The sequence below is a fragment of the Mytilus edulis genome, chromosome 10 (genome assembly GCF_963676685.1).
Source record: "Mytilus edulis chromosome 10, xbMytEdul2.2, whole genome shotgun sequence".
Classification (NCBI taxonomy): domain Eukaryota; kingdom Metazoa; phylum Mollusca; class Bivalvia; order Mytilida; family Mytilidae; genus Mytilus; species Mytilus edulis.
The window spans coordinates 44,545,223-44,564,943 of NC_092353.1; the positions used below are offsets into that span (position 1 = coordinate 44,545,223).

At 32.4% G+C, this 19,721-nt stretch overlaps 1 protein-coding gene across 1 annotated transcript in view; it reads left to right on the plus strand.

Moving 5' to 3' along the window:
• LOC139491278 (activating molecule in BECN1-regulated autophagy protein 1A-like) overlaps positions 1–18,471 on the plus strand; it is a 28,936-nt gene extending 10,465 nt beyond the window's left edge. Inside the window, exons 5-16 of the mRNA XM_071278830.1 lie at positions 450–625; positions 1,411–1,509; positions 2,050–2,168; positions 3,004–4,086; positions 6,004–6,115; positions 7,153–7,304; positions 8,896–9,006; positions 9,948–10,133; positions 10,427–10,524; positions 13,283–13,339; positions 13,977–14,116; positions 18,001–18,471. Coding sequence (XP_071134931.1) covers positions 450–625; positions 1,411–1,509; positions 2,050–2,168; positions 3,004–4,086; positions 6,004–6,115; positions 7,153–7,304; positions 8,896–9,006; positions 9,948–10,133; positions 10,427–10,524; positions 13,283–13,339; positions 13,977–14,116; positions 18,001–18,199 — 2,532 coding nt within the window. The 3' untranslated portion in view covers positions 18,200–18,471. The remainder of the gene's footprint in view (positions 1–449; positions 626–1,410; positions 1,510–2,049; positions 2,169–3,003; positions 4,087–6,003; positions 6,116–7,152; positions 7,305–8,895; positions 9,007–9,947; positions 10,134–10,426; positions 10,525–13,282; positions 13,340–13,976; positions 14,117–18,000) is intronic.
• Positions 18,472–19,721: the final 1,250 nt, after the last annotated feature.

Here is a 19,721-nt window from a genome sequence, read left to right on the forward strand (position 1 = left end):
CTCTCAGCTATATGTGTTATTTAATTTATTATACTGAATGTCCTATCATTATTGTCATTCAAACTTTAAAATTAGTAAAGATCTATGAAGTCGTTTACAAAACAAAGTTACAGTAGTACAAAAAAGTATATTAAATATATATATACAACTTGTCTAAACATCAACCCAACAATGTAATATCTGTAAATTTGCTTTCGCAAATTTTTGGTTCTTCCCTCGCCGGGATTCGAACCCATGCTACTGTGATATCGTGACACAAAATCGCCTGCACTGCAGCCGTCCCGCTAGACCACACGACCACCTGGGCTATATATATATATTGGTTCCTAAGAAAATGAATAAATAAATCCACAGTGATTTCTATATAAGTAAAAGGTACATCCGACCTCGTACCAACATTTATCTCAATTTATTGTAACATTTACAAAATCAATTTTTCTGATTTATAGGGAGGTGGTTCAGAAGTATGGAGATGTAAGGAACATACAGTAATAGCCTCCCTTACATTCCATCCCACGGACAATCTGTTGGTGTTTGCTGCTGGAAACTCTGTGTACTTCTGGGATTGGACTAAGCCAGAACCTTTTGCTGTTTGTAGTACTAAACATGATTTTGAAAGAGTCAGGTAACTAGAATCAAAATTTGTATGCCTCCACTAAGGACATTAATGTTATATGCAAGTGGGGGCATCATTTGTGTGCATTCCCCAGTGATTGTTAGTTGTAGTGCTATATAACATTCAGGACACTAATTTGAATAATTAACAATTAAATCAGTTAATATAGACAATAGATTATTTTCATAATACCAACTTTTTAGTCTGGATTATATGATTTTCAATAGGTACCAAATGAGCAACCAAAAGAACTCAAATGAATCATATAACCATGCAATTAAGGGGAAATTTTTTACTGTTTCTGAATATTTTGTTGTGTTTAAAAAAAATTAAAACAGAAAATTTCCCCCAAAATTATACCAATTGTAAACTTGATTTTACTTCTCTTAGTTGTTCTTACTTGAACAAGTACCAGAATTTCCTACCGTAGAGTAAATAATCTGTTGAAAATGAATAAATTCCCAAGTCAAAAGTCTGTTATATCAAAATAGCCTATAGAAAAATGCATATAATGCAATACGTCAATGTGATGCCGTAGTAAAAACATTGATTTGAAAGACTTTAAAGATATTGCAGTAGACTCCACCTAATCAGGTATCGGCTAAACAAATATATCGGCTATTTTAATATTATTTCCAAACAAAACAGATTGAATCGTTATACAGATCTTACTTTTTTCTCTGACAGAAAATACATACATTCTTGTAACAGTTTTGAGATTCATTTACTTATATGCACATTTCCTTGAAATCTTTATATTTCCTTTTAATTTTTTTTTCATGATGTTTTTTCAGATGGGTAAAGTTCCATCCTCATGGCCATCATCTTTACACAGGAATAACCAACACTGCTACATTACAACAGTCTAACTCCTCTAGAGTCTCATTTATAAGGTAAAACACTTTTCAGAGATACTTGACGGCCATTACAAGCAGACAAACATACTCAGATACTGTAAACCAACTATTTTTCAAGCGATTTATTTTCGTGTCCATCAAGAATATATAAAACTTGGATTTTTCCTTACTTTACTACATCTATAAAATTTGAGAACAACAAAATTATATCACAGAAAAGGGATAGAAAAGGCTAAATACAAAATAAATTTTTTGTATATATTTGAAAGATTGTAATAATAAATGAATGCAATGATTTCTGAATTAACAATAGTTAATTTTATATTACGTAACTGCACGTTTATGTTACTATATCAGGAACCTGACAAGTCATTGTTTTTTCTCTGTTTTTTTTTTTGTCCTTTTGGGAATTATCTATTATATTGGCTAGAGGTTATAAAACAAATATACAGTGCAAGAAAAAAATAAATATTATAATGTTATCAGATCTTAACCATAAGAAATTGCAAAAGGTGCAAGTCCTCAAAATCAAAAAAATTTATGGATATGAATAATGACTTTAATAATTTCTTGTAGTGGAAGACCCAGTTTTGTACAGAGAACAAGAGGTTTAAGTAATGTATATGACAACTTGGTCGAATGTTTTCAAACTTATCAGAGAGATAGAGTTATAAATTTGGCCACGGCAGGATCAGGTAGGTTGTAAAAATGATTTTTGGGAAAAGATGAAACCCTATTATTCCTCATATGTTCAATTCCTATTTCTAAACTGAAAAATATTATCTAAAACCGATTTTCAAGCAATGGAAAATGTATTGACAAATATGTAAAGTAATAAATTATGGTTATCATACATTTATAAAAAATCACCAACTGTCACATATAAGAAAATCACAGTACATATTTGTGCTTCAACATTATGAAATATTTATACTTGACACTGAAACTACGTACATGTAGTTTTGAAAGTTCTTTCCAATCTTAAATATAGTAATCATTCCTTAAGGTTTTAAGTATAAAAAAGAAGATGTGGTATGATTGCAAATGAGACAACTATCCACAAAAGACCAAAATGACACAGACATTAACAACTATAGGTCACCGTACAGCCTTCAACAATGAGCAAAGCCCATACCTTAGCCTTGATTACCAGTACTGTGGAATCTTTTATTTTCGTGGGTATCAATTTTTGTGGATTGAGGAAAACTTGCATTTTCCTTGATGTTTGATTTTGTGGTTTGCTGATTTCTGTGTACAAAACCTATAGGAAAGTTGTCATTCATTGAACATTTAATTTCGTGGTTCGTATTTACCAACGAAATCCACGAAAATTGGTATCCAACGAATAATAATGAATCCACAGTAACTAGCATCACTGCTTTGTATAGGTTAGATTAAATTTCATTCTTAATCCTTTTTCACTCACATTCAAGATCACTTGTAGTGTTAGACCAAATGTTCTCTTTAGTAGGATAAAAGATTTACTATAATTTATACTGATTAATTATATATCTATTACTAAATTTGCAGGTCCCATTGGAAATACTGCTGATTTAGATACACCTCCCTCACCTGTACATGAGGAGGGCCTTAATTTTGCTCGTCAGTATGCCAGGCACATCACAGAAACAGCTGCATCTGAAGCTGCAGAACAAGATGATGTCATTCCTTCTGAAGATCAGGGGCCATCGTCAAGCACTGGCCCTTCACTATCGGGAGACTTTTCCTGGAGTCCACCTCCAAGAACAGCTCCCTCAGAGGAGGCAATGGATAATTCAGCAACTGCTCGTCCTGTCATTATAGTATCAAATTCACACGAAAGACCGCCAAGGCCATTAAATTCATCAAGGCTCTCAGCAGGGATAATTGGCAATCGTAGAACAGATAATTTATATAGACATATGTTTAGACAAAATAATAATGATAGTGCTTCTGGGAGTTTAACTAATTTAAGAAGGAGCCCATTGTCAAGGCCAAGGTCAATATTAGACCATAGTAACTGTGATGGACATTGTGATGTGTGTAGAAACTACAATTTGACAGTTCACAATCGTAGAAATCAGTCGTCATTACAGTCTCGTCAAGAAAGACTGGAAAGTCGTAGACGATATTGTCGAGATCGTTTAATGGCCCTACGAAGGAGGCAGAATGACCTGCCTACATGTAGTTTTAATGAAAGGTCATCTATTTACAGTGATAATTCTTCTGAAAGACTGTCTGGTCATAACCAGCCACGGTTTAATATTAGTTCATCTCCTGATCAGCCAGAGGCCAGTGCTTCAGGTCAAAGTTCAGTTGATAGAAATATGAATATTTCAGAAAGTGCTAATAGTACATCGTCTATGACAGAGAACTATGATAACATTCGAAACAATTTTGTCTCTATAACTACAAGGTTAGAACAGGAGATGAATGAATTGGATCGTAGAATTAATGATCTTCGGAACAGTTTTCAGGAAAGCATAAGACAGTTGCAAGTGGAGCATGGAATTGGAGAGGCTAGTGACGAACAAAGTCAGAACAGAGATGTTCCTTTGAATCAACAAGTAACGAGACCTGTTATTACCGTCACTGGATGTAGAGAATCTCATGACTCGGAGCAAAGCCAACCAGGTGAGATTCTGCCACATATTGAAGTTATTTCTTACTGTACGTTTTGTAAATCGGAAATTATTGCAATGTTTTTGTTATTGCAAAAATATGACACGGTTAAAATTGCAATATTTTAAACTCACATTTTTAATTGTTTTATATGAATTTTTCTCAATATCACAAAAATTTATTAAAATTGTATTTTAGTCAAAAATGACAAAATCACAATAATAAATGCACACATTAATTTCTGAATTTACAGTTAATTATTTTTTATCAAATTATGAGGAAAAAGAAACCTGCAATGTGGTTAAACAGTTTATGAAGATATGGGAAATATGTTAAGCTTACATTGGCATAAGATATTTCTTTTTGCCATCAAAAGACTGATCCATTAAAGTGTTTTTTTGTATAGATTTTTTAGGTCCCACCATAACAGAGGGAGAATTTAGGTCCTGCCGTAACAGAGGGGGCATTTAGGTCCCGCAGTAACGGAGGGGGCATTAAGTTTTACTCTTGTCTGTCTGTACGTACGTCCCATACATCCCAAAATCCCTTAAGTAACCATAGCTGTTGGGTTTGTTTCCTGATGAAAATTATAATTTGAACAGGGCCGTAACTAGCCTCTGTTAAAATTGATGCAAAATATATTAATTTGGGCGAGGGGTCTGGGGGCCCCAGAAGCTCTGAGAAAAATAACGCAAGATATTTTTTTTCGACAATCAGGTCCCAAAGCAAAAACAAAGATTCATTGTAGTTTAAGACTTTTAAGTATTAGAGACAACATTAAAAGACCGATATGTAGGATAAAGCAAAAATCGTAATTCTCATAATTATTAATACCGTATCTGTCTGTCTGTTCTTGTCTTGTATTGTGATTAGACTTTGGTGATTTTTTTATGACTAGATTTAAATATAGTGACTTTGTGTGTGATTATGTCCCCATACTCCTTTATTATCTGTTAAAGGGTCTCAACACGACTTAATGCAAGTTTAACCTTTCAATGTTAAAGGTCATATATGGCAATACCTTGTTTTTTTTCTTCAAATTATTTGATACCGGGAAATTTGTGACCTTACTTTAATTCAAACCTTGTCAGCTATCTAGTTTTATTTACAATAAAACAAACTGTTTTGTTTTTGTATTCTTTGATATTAATTTCAATTATCCACGAAGAAAGGACAATTTTTTGTGTGTCCCCTGAGTAGCATCGCATGTTCTTAAAATAAATTTTTCGCACAATTCTGGACAGCGGTGGACATGCAACATTGCAAAACTACGTTTACAAATGAAAATCAACGCTCAGACTATAGTCATAAAGTAGGACAATAAATGAACAAAAGACAAACCCGGAACACAGAAGTACAAACAATAGACCATCAACTCTGAAAACTAAAAGGAAAATAGAAACATGGATAACGAAAAACATCCAGGGGATACACCAGATAGTGAAAAGAACTTGCTTCTTGCAAGACACTTTCCGTGAAAACAATTTGATATGAAAACCTTTTGTTTCATTTTTTTTTCTTCATTTTTTTACATGAGGCATCTGCCTCATTTGCCTCAATGTAGTTACGGCCCTGTTGAACATAAATTGTTATTCATTGACCTTAAACTTATGGGTCATGTTCAATTTTAATGATTTTAACATTTGCTGTTCCAGAGTTATTTCCCTTAGCAACCTTAAATTTCTTCTTATTTTTGTGTAGTTTCCAGTTTAAATTCAAAGTACTGTTTGACTAAAAATTCTTGCATTTTCATACAATGATATGAATCATTAAAATACCAGTTATGTTCTGTTTGAAGTGTTGTTTTTGTTTTTTTTAATGCTTTGAAAATGAAATGCAACCAAATAACAATAAAACAAATGTCAGAATATATTTTTTTACAATATTTTTGTTGTACCTCCACAGTTAACAGTAATTTATATATTTCAGGAAATCAGCAAACAAGAGACAGAACCCATTTACTGGAGACTGCACTCAGAACATCTGTATCTAGTCCTAGACAATCTTTACCGACCCCACCTGTAGTCTCATCAAACTCAAGGTATTCCATAATTGTCTGAATTATGCCAATATTTTTTACAAATTTGGCATAACATACTTAACTCATTTTGAATGCAACTAAGCATTTTAACTTTGATTCTTGCAAAAATTAATAAGCAGGTCATTCAAATGAAAAATGTTTTTGAAAGAATTCTTCATAAACGAAAAACGTTCTTGAAAGAATTTTTCATAAACCAAAAGAATCAGTGAGTTATACAAAAACCTGATAGACAAGCCAGTATGTTAATTTATAGAATACATGGGGGTTTGATTGCAACTAATATCATGAATATTTGGACAAATTATCATTTTTAAGTTGCCATTTCTTATTCTCAAATTTATACCTACTATACTTAGGTACAAGGTCTTAAGTAAAGTATATTTTCATATTTAATGAGTAATCATGGCAACAAACCATGTTTGAATTTGTATATTTTGTAAAAACCTTGATTTTCCTTTTTTGCATCTACATTTATGTATGATTAACTTTGGAAAAGTATGTGAGCATCTGAGGAACAACTTTATGTGAAGTTAGATTATGTATATGTCTACTATATACTAAAGCTTGTCTTTAAATATTTTTTTGTTTCTTGGCTGTGTACAATATTTCCTATGGTTAGAAAACTATTATAACAGTGTTTTCTTTATTATCATAAATAAAAGGACCATATATATTAGGATGTAACTTTGAGGTGGTAACATCTAAAATCTCGTATAATCCATTTAAGTTTCTTGATCTTATGTTTTGACAAACATTTTGTGCAAATTTAAAATAATTCTCCAAAACTTGAATTTCTTGGGCCAAAAACAGGCTTAAGCACTTATATATAGTTATGATTTGGGCTTTTCACTATTACAGCAAGATCAGTGCTAAAATTGATAAACCTAAAAAATAAGAAATTTAAATCTATAAGATAGATATAAATATACAAATGAAATAATTGAATATAAAAAAGAAGATGTGGTACACTTGCCAATGAGACTCTTCACAAGAGACCAAAGGACACAGAAATTAACATCTATATGTTTATGTTTTAGTTCCAGGACAGAGGTTTCATCATCATCATCTAACACATGGCAGACATTACAGAGGCATCATTTACATCCACATTATTCTGTCAGTATACTAGACGATACTATAAATAGACCACATGATGCTGTACAAAGGGCCATCAATCATACAATAGCAGGTATATATCAATCTATAAATAGACCACATGATGCAGTACAAAGGGCCATCAATCATACAATAGCTTGTATGTACATGTATTAAACTATAATTAGGGCCCCACCAAATGGTGCATGCCCTGTAGTGATCAGTCTGTCCGTCAGTTACAAATTGTTTCCACTCTATATCCAGAGCACCGTTATAATTTCATACTTTTTACTTGACGTGTATATTAACCAACACCAAAGGGCTCTTAATGTATGTACAAAATCCTAGGTCAAAGGTAGAGGTAAAAAAAAAACATCAAGTTTCAATTCACAACCCCATGTCCTATGGTAAAGATACAAATATTTTACCACACATTATTCAAAGTGGTGCCCATCTCAATGATGTCTAGTTAATTATGTATTGGAAATTTAGTTGGTTATTGAAGAATAAGGGTTTTTTGTATGGATAGACATTTTCATCTTGCAATAACCAAGAAGCCTTGTTATAAGGTTCTTTTACTTACAGAAAACATGGCATTTTAATATCAAATTGGCATAAGAATTTAAGATTATACATCCAACTCCTTAACAGGCACTCCTGTGCATAAGACTTTAAATCAGTTACAAAATAAATAGCATAAAATACATCACATAAATATAAAAAAGAAGCTGTGGTATGCTTGCCAATGAAACAACCATCCACAAGAGACTAAAATGACACAGAAATTAACAACTATAGGTCACCGCCTTCAACAATGAGCAAAGCTAATACCAAATAATCAGCTATAAAAGGCCCAAATATAACAATGTAAAACAACTTAAACGAGAAATCTAACGGCCTTATTTATATAAAAAAATGAATGATAAACAAATATGTAACACATAATCAAACGACAACCACTGAATTACAGGCTCCTGACTTGGGACAGGCACATATATAGATAATGTGGCGGGGTTAAACATGTTAGTGGGAACCCAACCCTCCCCCTAACCTGGGACAGTGGTATAACAGTACAACATAAGAACGAACTATAAAAATCAGTTGAAAAAGGCTTAACTCATCAGATGGACAAAAATACAAGTGGACATGGACGGGTACTTGTACATCCCGACAACAAAAAGACAATAGGAACAGATCTGAGAGTACTCACAGTTATCTGACAGCTAGTTCAAAGCAACTAACAACTAATGAAAAAATCATGCATCTAAGACTAAATTATCAATCCCTACACATCCAACATTGAATGGATTTAGTGTGAAGACGTCATAAACAGTCAGAGAAAAACATGACCTTGTGCAATGCCAAGTTACAGGTATCGACAGGTTTAAATCCATGCATGTGTATATGTATATAACATACTAGTAATATTTAGTTTGCTTTTAATTTACTGATAACAAAATCAAGATTTATACCAATAAAAACAATATTCAATGATCTTATTACAGTGTTAAATTGGTAACCTTTTAGAATAAGTTTATTTGAAGATGCCATAAGTTTACAAGGATCATTTCTAAATTTCTGGGCACGGTTAACAACATTTCCGTAAAAATGAGGATGTGCTATCCCGTTTGAAATGTCAAAGAAATAAAAAAAATAATGTTTCTAAATATTTGATTTGTTTGTAGGTGCTTTTATGGGTCGAGGTGAAGCAGCAGTGGCTAGTAATATAGTTAACCAGACTTACAGAATACAGTACTGGGATATGGTAGCAAATGCAGTTCCTGATATTTCTGACGGTAAATTTATGGTTTCATCCTCTTCAAAATCTTTAAAAAAAAATTAGATTTCCAATTAAATTTGCTTGCTTGATAGTAAAACTAGAGTATGAAAACTACTTTAAGTTTTAGAGAAGAAAAACAGTTCATGTGTAGAATATTACACAATAATAATTACCATTTTGTAAATAGATGTCTAAGAGCGCATTTGTTTCTAACCTAAACGATGTTAACGATTACGCGCGTAGTCGTTTAATCCATTTGTTTCTTACAGTTTTTGGTCAACGTTGACATCGTTCACATAAACGATGTACGCGCAAAATAGTCGCGTAGTCGTTGATCGTTTATCGTTGAGACGTGTAAACGATAAATTTGTTTCTGCATCTGTCGTTTAAATAATTACGAGCACGTGTTGTTTTCATAAAGTCCTGGCTATTTATTTCCCGCACTTTTACCTGTTTGTTTACAGTGTGTGAGTGTAATCTATTTCTGTCTGACTTCGCGGGGTCGATAAAGTTTATTAAACGATGTATTTGTTTCTAGCAGCTTATTGTTTACTAAACGATAGTCATCGATGAAAAAATTTCGGGTTAGAAACAAATGCACTCTTAGTTTAAAATTGAAGTTTAAGACATTCATACTTTGACCTATAATGGTTGACTTTTACAAATTGTGACTTGGATGTAGAGTTGTCTCATTAGCACTCATTCCACATCTTCTTATATGGCAGTGAACTCAATTTTGTTTTTTCAATACCAGTTGGGAGAATTTTATATACAGCAATTTATGTCATGACTGTAATATGTTATCACTGATATATGCAAGTCAGTAAATGGTAAGTAAATTTGTTTTAATTGCGTTTGAATGTTGTCTTATAATGACTAATAAGGAAGGGAAAATTCTCAACCAAATTTGAAACTATAACTGCTATATTTTTCATTTATCCATCATCTTATTTTCAGAAAAGGTCAATATAATAGTACCTCATTGTAAACTTCACAATGATGCTAGCTGTGATATATCTCAGGATGGGACATTGCTTGCTACATTTGCCCCTAGTCATCGAGGCTTCCCAGACGACAATATTATGGCTGTGTATTCACTTTTACCCCAGACAGTTGGCCAGTGTCTGTACACTAAAAGTTTTGGTATGTAGATTTGTATTTAAGTGTAACGAATGTCCTACTTTAAGTTTTTTTAACCTATAAATATCCAGATATATACTAAATTTATCAAATCTGAAGGTCCTTATTGAGAGTTTATCATGCTCCAAGAAGATTAAAAAAAACTGCAAATGTTTAAAAAAAAAGTTATATTATCTTTGTTGGGGAGGAGAAACGGTTTTAAACTATATTTTATCGTACCATACATAGAACATGAGTTTATTGTGTTTGACCCTTCTTCATTGATAGAATAATATATACATTTCTAAACTTTTTAGGCCCAAATGCAATATCAGTGAGTATCTCACCAAGAAATCAACATGTGTTAGTAGGATTAGCTGCCAAGAGGTTGATATGGGTCTTCACAACAAATCAGGTAATTTAAGTTAAAGTGTTATTTAGCTCACCTAGCCCATGAGACGTTGTTAGCTGTGACATCACATGGTGCTTGTAGGTTGCACTTTGTAAATACAGCTGTTTCTCAAAACACGCCTCTTTTGGGGAGTAATAGAATATTCATAGAAAATTAATTTTGTTTACATACTGGTTCCCAGTTATGCTCTCTGTGTTCCATATCGCAGAGACAGAACTTGGGAATGTTACCAGTAAATAAACACGTGCATATTGTTTACATTGAAATCTGTGGTAACCTTTCATTCGAGGTAGGGGTAGTTAAGAAAATTAGTGTAAGTTTAAACTCTGAGAAGTTCAGGGCATATAAACGTTGAAAATATGCCGCACAGCCCTATATTTTGACCTTTGAAAAAAATTGTGGTGCATTTGAACTTTCAATTCTAGGATAAGATTTTTTTCAAAACTTCATAGTAAAAGTGGTACAGTTTTAGCCGTAAAAGGAGTTCCTATGGGAAATTGCATTGTCAATATTTACAGAAATGCAACCTGTAATCTCAAAGATGTTGAGGTCCCCATCACAGGAGATGTGGCATTTTGTGTTACCCTCGTACATCTGTATGTACATCCAAAAATTAGTTTCAGTTCTGTAATTTATTTTTGTCTTAGCCAAATGTTATGAAACTTAGTCCTATTAGTTATTACCTCACATCTCAGATCAAATTCAAAGGAGTAGGTCCGGTAAGGACCGATTTTGGCCTCAAATTTCAGGTTCATCTGACAAAATATTTTGACCACTTTTTAAACACTTAAGTGTCTATTTCATTTGATTCAATTAGTTTATGTGAAAGATTTTAGCTGAATTAGTCATTAAAAACGATCCGACTCAAGCTCAAATATGAAAAATCTACCAGATATGCAGAAAAATGTCACTTTTCAGATGGTTTTTTGTCGAGCCTGAACTTTTGTTGCAGAAAGCTCGACATAGGGATAGTGATCCGCCGGCGGCGGCGGTGTTAGCTAACTTCTTAAAAGCTTTATATTTTAGAAGGTGGAAGACCTGGATGCTTCATACTTTGTATATAGATGCCTCATGTTACGAAGTTTCCGTCAGTCACATGTCCAATGTCCTTGACCTCATTTTCATGGTTCAGTGACCACTTGAAAAAAAAGTTCAGATTTTTTGTAATGTTGAATTCTCTCTTATTATAAGTAATAGGATAACAATATTTGATATGTGCGTTCCTTGAAAGGTCCTCATGTCTGTCAGACAGTTTTCACTTGACCTCGACCTCATTTCATGGATCAGTGAACAAGGTTAAGTTTTGGTGGTCAAGTCCATATCTCAGATACTACAAGGAATAGGGCTAGTATATTCGGTGTATGGAAGGACTGTAAGGTGTACATGTCCAACTGGCAGGTGTCATCTGACCTTGACCTCATTTTCATGGTTCAGTGGTTATAGTTAAATTTTTGTGTTTTGGTCTGTTTTTCTCATACTATATGCAATAGGTCTACTATATTTGTTGTATGGAATGATTGTAAGGTGTACCTATTTAGCGGGCAGATGTCATCTGACCTTGACCTCATTTTCATGGTTCAGTGGTCAAAGTTAAGTTTTTGAGTTTTGGTCTTTTTATCTAATACTATATGCCATAGGTCATCTATATTTGGTGTATGGAAATATTTTATGATCTTTATGTCAGTCGCGCAGGTTTTATTTGACCCTGACCTCAGTTTCACGGTTCATTGCACAGTGTTAAGTTTTTGTGTTTTGGTCTATTTTTCTTAAACTATAAGTAATAGGTCAACTATATATGTTGTATAGAAGCATTTTTAGCTGTACATGTCTGCCTGGCATGGTTCATCTGACCTTGACCTCATTTTCAAGGTTCATTGGTCTTTGTTTAGTTATCTTGCTTTATGTTAAGTTTATGTGACAGTTGTATTAAAGCTTAGCTTTATACTTAGGACTATCAACATAATATCAATGATTAGTATAGATGGCGAGACATTTCAGCGTGTGCACTCTTGTGTCAAAAATGAAAGTGGCCGCATCCGTGTTTATCCTCAACCTTTATATATGTTATGTATTATCATCAAATACAACTTACATTTCAATATTAAGGATGAACACGAATGCGGCCACTTTCGTTTTACATGGAAACCATCTAAAATTTAACTAAAATGCTAGAATTGTGAAGATTTCAGTAATTTAGCATGACTTCATGGTGCTACTATCCGATATATGTGCATTGTATTGTCAAAAACAGCCCATATTTATGTAGCAGAAGCATTCTTCTGTCCAATAAATAACTGAAAGTTTACATTTGAACAATTTTGTAAAACTGCTATATTTTGGGGCTAAAAAGGGGTCTTACTGGACCTGCTCCTTTAGATAGGGTCACTTTTACCGTTTTTGAGTAATGTCCCTTTATAACATTATATACAAGGGGGCATCATATGTGTCTCATGGAAATATCATTTATATTAACATATATTTTGACTCCATAAATTATTTCATTTTGTAAATTATGACCTTTAAGTTGATCTTTGGTTGAAATATACCCCCTAAAATATTTTTTTTTAAATATATTGTTGTGCAAAATAAATTAAAAAATAAAATTTATATGAAAACAGTCAAGAGTGTTATTTCTTAAAACATTTACACATGCATTGCAAAATAGCATTTTTTGTCAGTTTTAAAAATGAAAATTTTATCACTGATTTCCAAGAATAATAGCAATAGTGACATAAAGAAAATGTAATATTTAATTTTTTAGCTGGTTGGTCAGATTTATAAGCTTGATAATGCCAATACAGGGGAAAACTCTACCAAGGTAAGTTTGTCTTGATAATTTATACCAAGAAATATTCTATTGGTCTTTTGCTTTGAAACACGCTGTAAGAAATATCTATTTTTTTCCATGGTGTATGGTGATTGAAACCTTGGAGGAAGAAATGTTTGTTAAATATATAAACAGCATAATAGACAGGTGGACAATTCTACCTACTCACAAAGTCTAGTTTTCTCCCTTATCAAACAAGCAAAATATATTTGGGCACACATTTTGCACAGAGATCTTTCCAAAGTCCATTTAGAGATAAAGTCATGTGGCAAACAAAAAAGATATAGAAACACATTTTTAAGTTCATCCTCAAAGAGAGATTGAAAGTAATAGAGAACATTATAACCTGATCCTTACTTCAGAAAAATACACACATAAAAGAACAACCAGACCAGTCTGTTCACTCAAATATTTTATTAATACATGGATTTCTATCTAAATGAATCACTATTGATATCATCTTACCCTTGGCTTGATGAATGCATAATTTTCCTGTCTTGTGTTTTAACTATTATTAGATTCTGTATCATTCTTGTCATATTTTATGAAAGATTTCTCCTTATATTCCAGCATTTTAACTAGAACTATGATTCTAATCATATCTGATGAATGTTTTATTATATTCCAGCATGTGATGGATATAATGCATCCTTGTGATATAGACATCAGGTCACATGTCAGTGTCAACTCGGCAAGATGGATGCCTACTCCAGGACATGGACTAGTATACGGTACTAATCGTGGAGATCTACAGATTTGTAGACCAGGGTGAGTAACTGTATTTATTATTACCAGTTTACCTTACCAATTGAAATGCTAACATGGAATTTTCATGTTTGTATTACTTCACAATAAATAGTGTTCATTTTTGTACTACATTTCTGTCCTAATTAGGTTATCTGTTATATCACCTACTGTAAACTCAGAAATTATTGCGTGCATTTATTATTGCGATTTTGTCATTTTTGACTAAAATGCAATTTTAATTTTTGAGATATTGAGAAAAATCCTGTTTTATTCATATAAAAAAGTTCAAAATGTGAGTTAAATTATTGCGATTATAACCCTGTTGCATTAACCGCAATAATAAAAACATCGCAATAATTTTTGAATTTACAGTATATGTATTGATCAGTTAAGGTTTGGGGGCTTTACATTCACTTATTTTCTGAAATTTTTTCATCGCACAAAAATTAACGAATGTTTATAGGCTTTGGGAAATGACACATTTTTTAACTACTTCAAAGTCTGTGTTTTTGATAACTGAAGTGTGATAATGTGTGTCCTTTACTTTGATAAAGAGTTTAAAACTTATTTTCAGTGTTAATTCTGGGCACCACTCCACTAATATTTCAGCCAAGACTTCATCATAAATTTAAACATAATAAGCGTTATAATTAAAAAGACCTCAAAGGATCTTGTTCAAAGGTCCAGATATTAGTTTTCTTGATTTTTAAAAGCTAGAGATTTGTCCTACTATAGAACTATTGTTTGTTGCATACACAACTGTCTCAGAATTTGTTGTTCCTTCAAACCACCAACAAGAAACAAGAAGTACCTAAGCTAAAATTTATTTTCCATATATCAGTCCATAATTGTTTTTAATTTTATAACAACAAATTTGAATCCCAAAAGACAATGGTTGCCAAAACTACAAAAATTGTTACATATAAACAAAAGTACTTCCTAAGTGTTTCCTCGTCCTGAACATGCATGAAATATTTGTCACTGGACACAAAGCAACCAACAGTAAATTAATCTTACGTATACAAAATTCAAAATCATAAACTAGTCAAAGCTGTATTAGTTCAAGTACACTTTTGACAAGAATAAAGGAAATATGCATTTTGTCAATTTTACTATTTAGGACTAAGGAGTATGGCATGAAATAAGATAGTTTGTCCATTGGAGACAAATTAATTTTCAAAACTGATACACAAAGCTTGCCAATTTCAATATTTACTAACGCGAAGACTTTCAATAAAAGATTATATATTATAAAAATTTCCTTTCCAAATTCATCTTTAAAATTTTATCTTTTATTTTGTCTAGCTGTAATCCCTCCCCACACAAACACACATAAGCACGCAAGTATGTGAATTAAGTGGATATAATACATATCAATAGAAAAGTGATATAAGAAAAAAAGTATTTTGTCACTTTGTATCTTAAAATTTCAATCCTGGTAACTGTTGAAGCAGAAACAATATGAATTTAAGGAGATGTGTTGTATACTGCAATACCTTGATTATTGCTGGAACCTACCATACAAACCACATCACATTCACTTATTATGTAATGTCACTACGGTGATATAATTGTAAATTCTAAGTCATTGATAAATTCAATGTGAATTATCAAGTCTTGCTCAGTTCTTTCATAAACGTCAATGAGGCAGCAACCCAGAATACATAACAAAATACAAAAAACATCTAGGGGTTATTTTCACATTTATTGTCAATGTACAGCACTATATTTATTGTCACAGAAACTAATCATATATTTCAAGTAAAAGTACAATTAAACAGATGGCACAGTTCCCATAACTGAAGACTTATTGATAAGCGTACATAAAAATAATTTGATAAATACCTATGATGAAGTCTGTCCTAAGTTGCACTAGTGATAATTAAAGTTTGAAAGAGGGTTCCTTTAGTTTTTCAAAGAATTCTGTAATCTTTTAAGTTCTTCTGTCTAGGATCTTGTTTTAACGGAAGCATTTCTCTGTCTATGTGTTCCTCTAGTTCATTAAGTGGATTACGAACAAAATTGATGACACTTCACAGTTTGAAAGAGGGTTCCTTTAGTTTTTCAAAGAATTCTGTGATCTTCTTCTGTCTAGGATCATGTTTTAACGGAAGCATTTCTTGGTCTATGTGTTCCTCTAGTTCATTCAGTGGATTACGTATAAAGCAGTCCATCATACCATTCTGTTCATAATACATACGAAGCATCTGTATATATTTCTTGGCAGTAGCTGGTGTGATAATTTTTTCATTATTTTTCACTGAATCAGGAAGCGGAATAGAAGGTTTCAGATGAAAATGTTTAACTGGTTTCCTGTTCCTGCGTTTTCGTAATTTATATTTGGACACCATAGGTTTTGATTTTTCACGTATTATCTGTTTAATAAAATCTTTCAGTTTATCATTTGTATTTGGTTCATTTTGTTGCAAAGTTTTCACCTTTTCCGAGTCCATGAAATTAATAACTGCTGTTTCGGTAATGTTTTGATTGCACATTTCTTTAGATCCAACACAAGTATTTGAATGTCCCACTAACAAATGGTTTACAATTCCCCAGTATGCCATTTCTCTTCTTGATCTTGGTGATGTGGTAGTTTGTAAAAAGTTCCAATGAGTTAATTAGCATGAGTTGATTTTATGTGAAGGTTAAGATTTGTTTACTGAAGTGTAGTAAACACTTTAACAGATCAATGTGAATTGTTTTAACTATAAACTGTGTAAAAGTTTACTAAGATGATCTTTAATCATAGTTTAAAACAATTCATGGAAGATTAAATGTACTTGCATGATCAATTGTTGTGATTACTTGGAATCATGAATCAAAATACTAATAATTTTAAATTATAGAAATGTGATTATATTACTGGAAAAGTTATGATTACTGCTACATTTATAGTAATTAACACTACTGGTAAAATTCAAGTAACTTTTAAACATATTAATGAATCATTTAAAAGTTTGAAACTTTTTTGTGCCCCTGTCGTGGCGGAGGGGGATTTAAGTGGTACCCATGTCTGTCTGGTCAGTCCTGTCTGTCTGTCACTTATGTCCACAAAACTGATTTCCCTTCTTTATTATTAGTTTGCCTCAGCCAAATTTTATAAAACTAATACATAATGCTTATTGCCACAAAACACTGATCAAGTTTAAAATTTGGTAGCGTCACTTTTACTGTTCATGAGTAAATGCTTTTAAATGATGAATTTTAACATTTAAAAAAATCTTTGCCTATTATCTGGAAAATTATGACAATTTTATAAAAAAAAATTACTATGGATTTTTTTTATTTTTGTGGGTACCAATTTTCGTGGTTTGAGGAAAATTTGCATATTTGTGGATATTTAATTTTGTGGTTTTGGCAACGTCTGCATACATTCCTTTAGAAAATTTGTATTTGTGAATCTCCTGTACCCAAGAAATCCACAAAAGTTAGTATCCAACGAATATAAATGAATTCACAGTATAACTTTTAAATAACTATACTAGATAGATCTTATCATGTTGCCATTTTTAAAACAAAAATGGTAAGCAAGGCAAGATTTACATACAAATCAACATGACCTTAATTGTTGTAGTTATTGCCCTTTAATGATAATTTTTCCCATTTTCAAAATTGTAAAAGATAGATAGAAACTTCAAACGGCAAATATTTTCAAGAAAACAGATAAGTGGTAATGGCTGAAATCTTCAGTCGGCTTGTCATTTGAGTTATTGCCCTTTGATATGTTAACTTAAACAACTATATTAGATAAATAGAAACTTAAAAAAGGAAAATTAACAGCATAAGATATACACAGGAGTTGTTCCCCTTTAATGATGTTTTTACTAAACGATGGCCATTGTTGAATATGCAGTTTAGTGACACAGGCCTTTAGTTTATTTCACAATTGATATTTTCTTTTTCAGATCACTAAAAGTATCAGAAGATGAAGAAAGAGCCAGTACCAGCTCATCTATTAGTAGGCGTAATATACTGCTGGATCACATGTTGGGTGGAATATCTCGTACTCCAGTGACAGTCAACAGTATAGCTACTCAAACACCTGCTGTACGGAGATCTATGTCTACACAGACTGACGAATCAGATTCAAATGTTATTGTGTAAACATTTTATTACATTGTATTTGTATGCTTTATGTATCTACTGGATCACATGTTAGGTGGAATATCTCGTACTCCAGTGACGGTCAACAGTATAGCTACTCAAACACCTGCTGTATGGAGATCTATATCGACACAGACTGACGAATCAGATTCAAATGTTATTGTGTGAACATTTTATAACTTTGTATTTGTATGCTTTATGAGGGGCTTAAAGGGGGGGTATCTGCACGGAAGAATGCTAAGTAAAATTGCCTTTTCACAATGAACAAACAATTAAAAGTGTCTTGCATGTTGATCTTTTTACCAATTTCATGAAACACAGTGATTAACTGAACCATTTTCACGGCTGCAAGTGAAATAAAAATAGCAAAACACGTAGCACAAAAATAACCCTTTACCACCCTTCTTTATGTATCCTAGCTGTGTATTACCAATATGGAGAGATTAAGATGGCCATCTTTTAGTAAAAACATCATTAAAGGGGAATAGCTCTTGTGGTTTATGTATCCTAGTTGTGTATTACCAATATGGAGAGATTAAGATGGCCATCTTTTAGTAAAAACATCATTAAAGGGGAATAGCTCTTGTGGTTTATGTATCCTAGTTGTGTATTACCAATATGGAGAGATTAAGATGGCCATCTTTTAGTAAAAACATCATTAAAGGGGAATAGCTCTTGTGGATTATGTATCCTAGTTGTGTATTACCAATATGGAGAGATTAAGATGGCCATCTTTTAGTAAAAACATCATTAAAGGGGAATAGCTCTTGTGGTTTATGTATCCTAGTTGTGTATTACCAATATGGAGAGATTAAGATGGCCATCTTTTAGTAAAAACATCATTAAAGGGGAATAGCTCTTGTGGTTTATGTATCCTAGTTGTGTATTACCAATATGGAGAGATTAAGATGGCCATCTTTTAGTAAAAACATCATTAAAGGGGAATAGCTCTTGTGGTTTATGTATCCTAGTTGTGTATTACCAATATGGAGAGATTAAGATGGCCATCTTTTAGTAAAAACATCATTAAAGGGGAATAGCTCTTGTGGTTTATGTATCCTAGTTGTGTATTACCAATATGGAGAGATTAAGATGGCCATCTTTTAGTAAAAACATCATTAAAGGGGAATAGCTCTTGTGGTTTATGTATCCTAGTTGTGTATTACCAATATGGAGAGATTAAGATGGCCATCTTTTAGTAAAAACATCATTAAAGGGGAATAGCTCTTGTGGTTTATGTATCCTAGTTGTGTATTACCAATATGGAGAGATTAAGATGGCCATCTTTTAGTAAAAACATCATTAAAGGGGAATAGCTCTTGTGGTTTATGTATCCTAGTTGTGTATTACCAATATGGAGAGATTAAGATGGCCATCTTTTAGTAAAAACATCATTAAAGGGGAATAGCTCTTGTGGATTATGTATCCTAGTTGTGTATTACCAATATGGAGAGATTAAGATGGCCATCTTTTAGTAAAAACATCATTAAAGGGGAATAGCTCTTGTGGTTTATGTATCCTA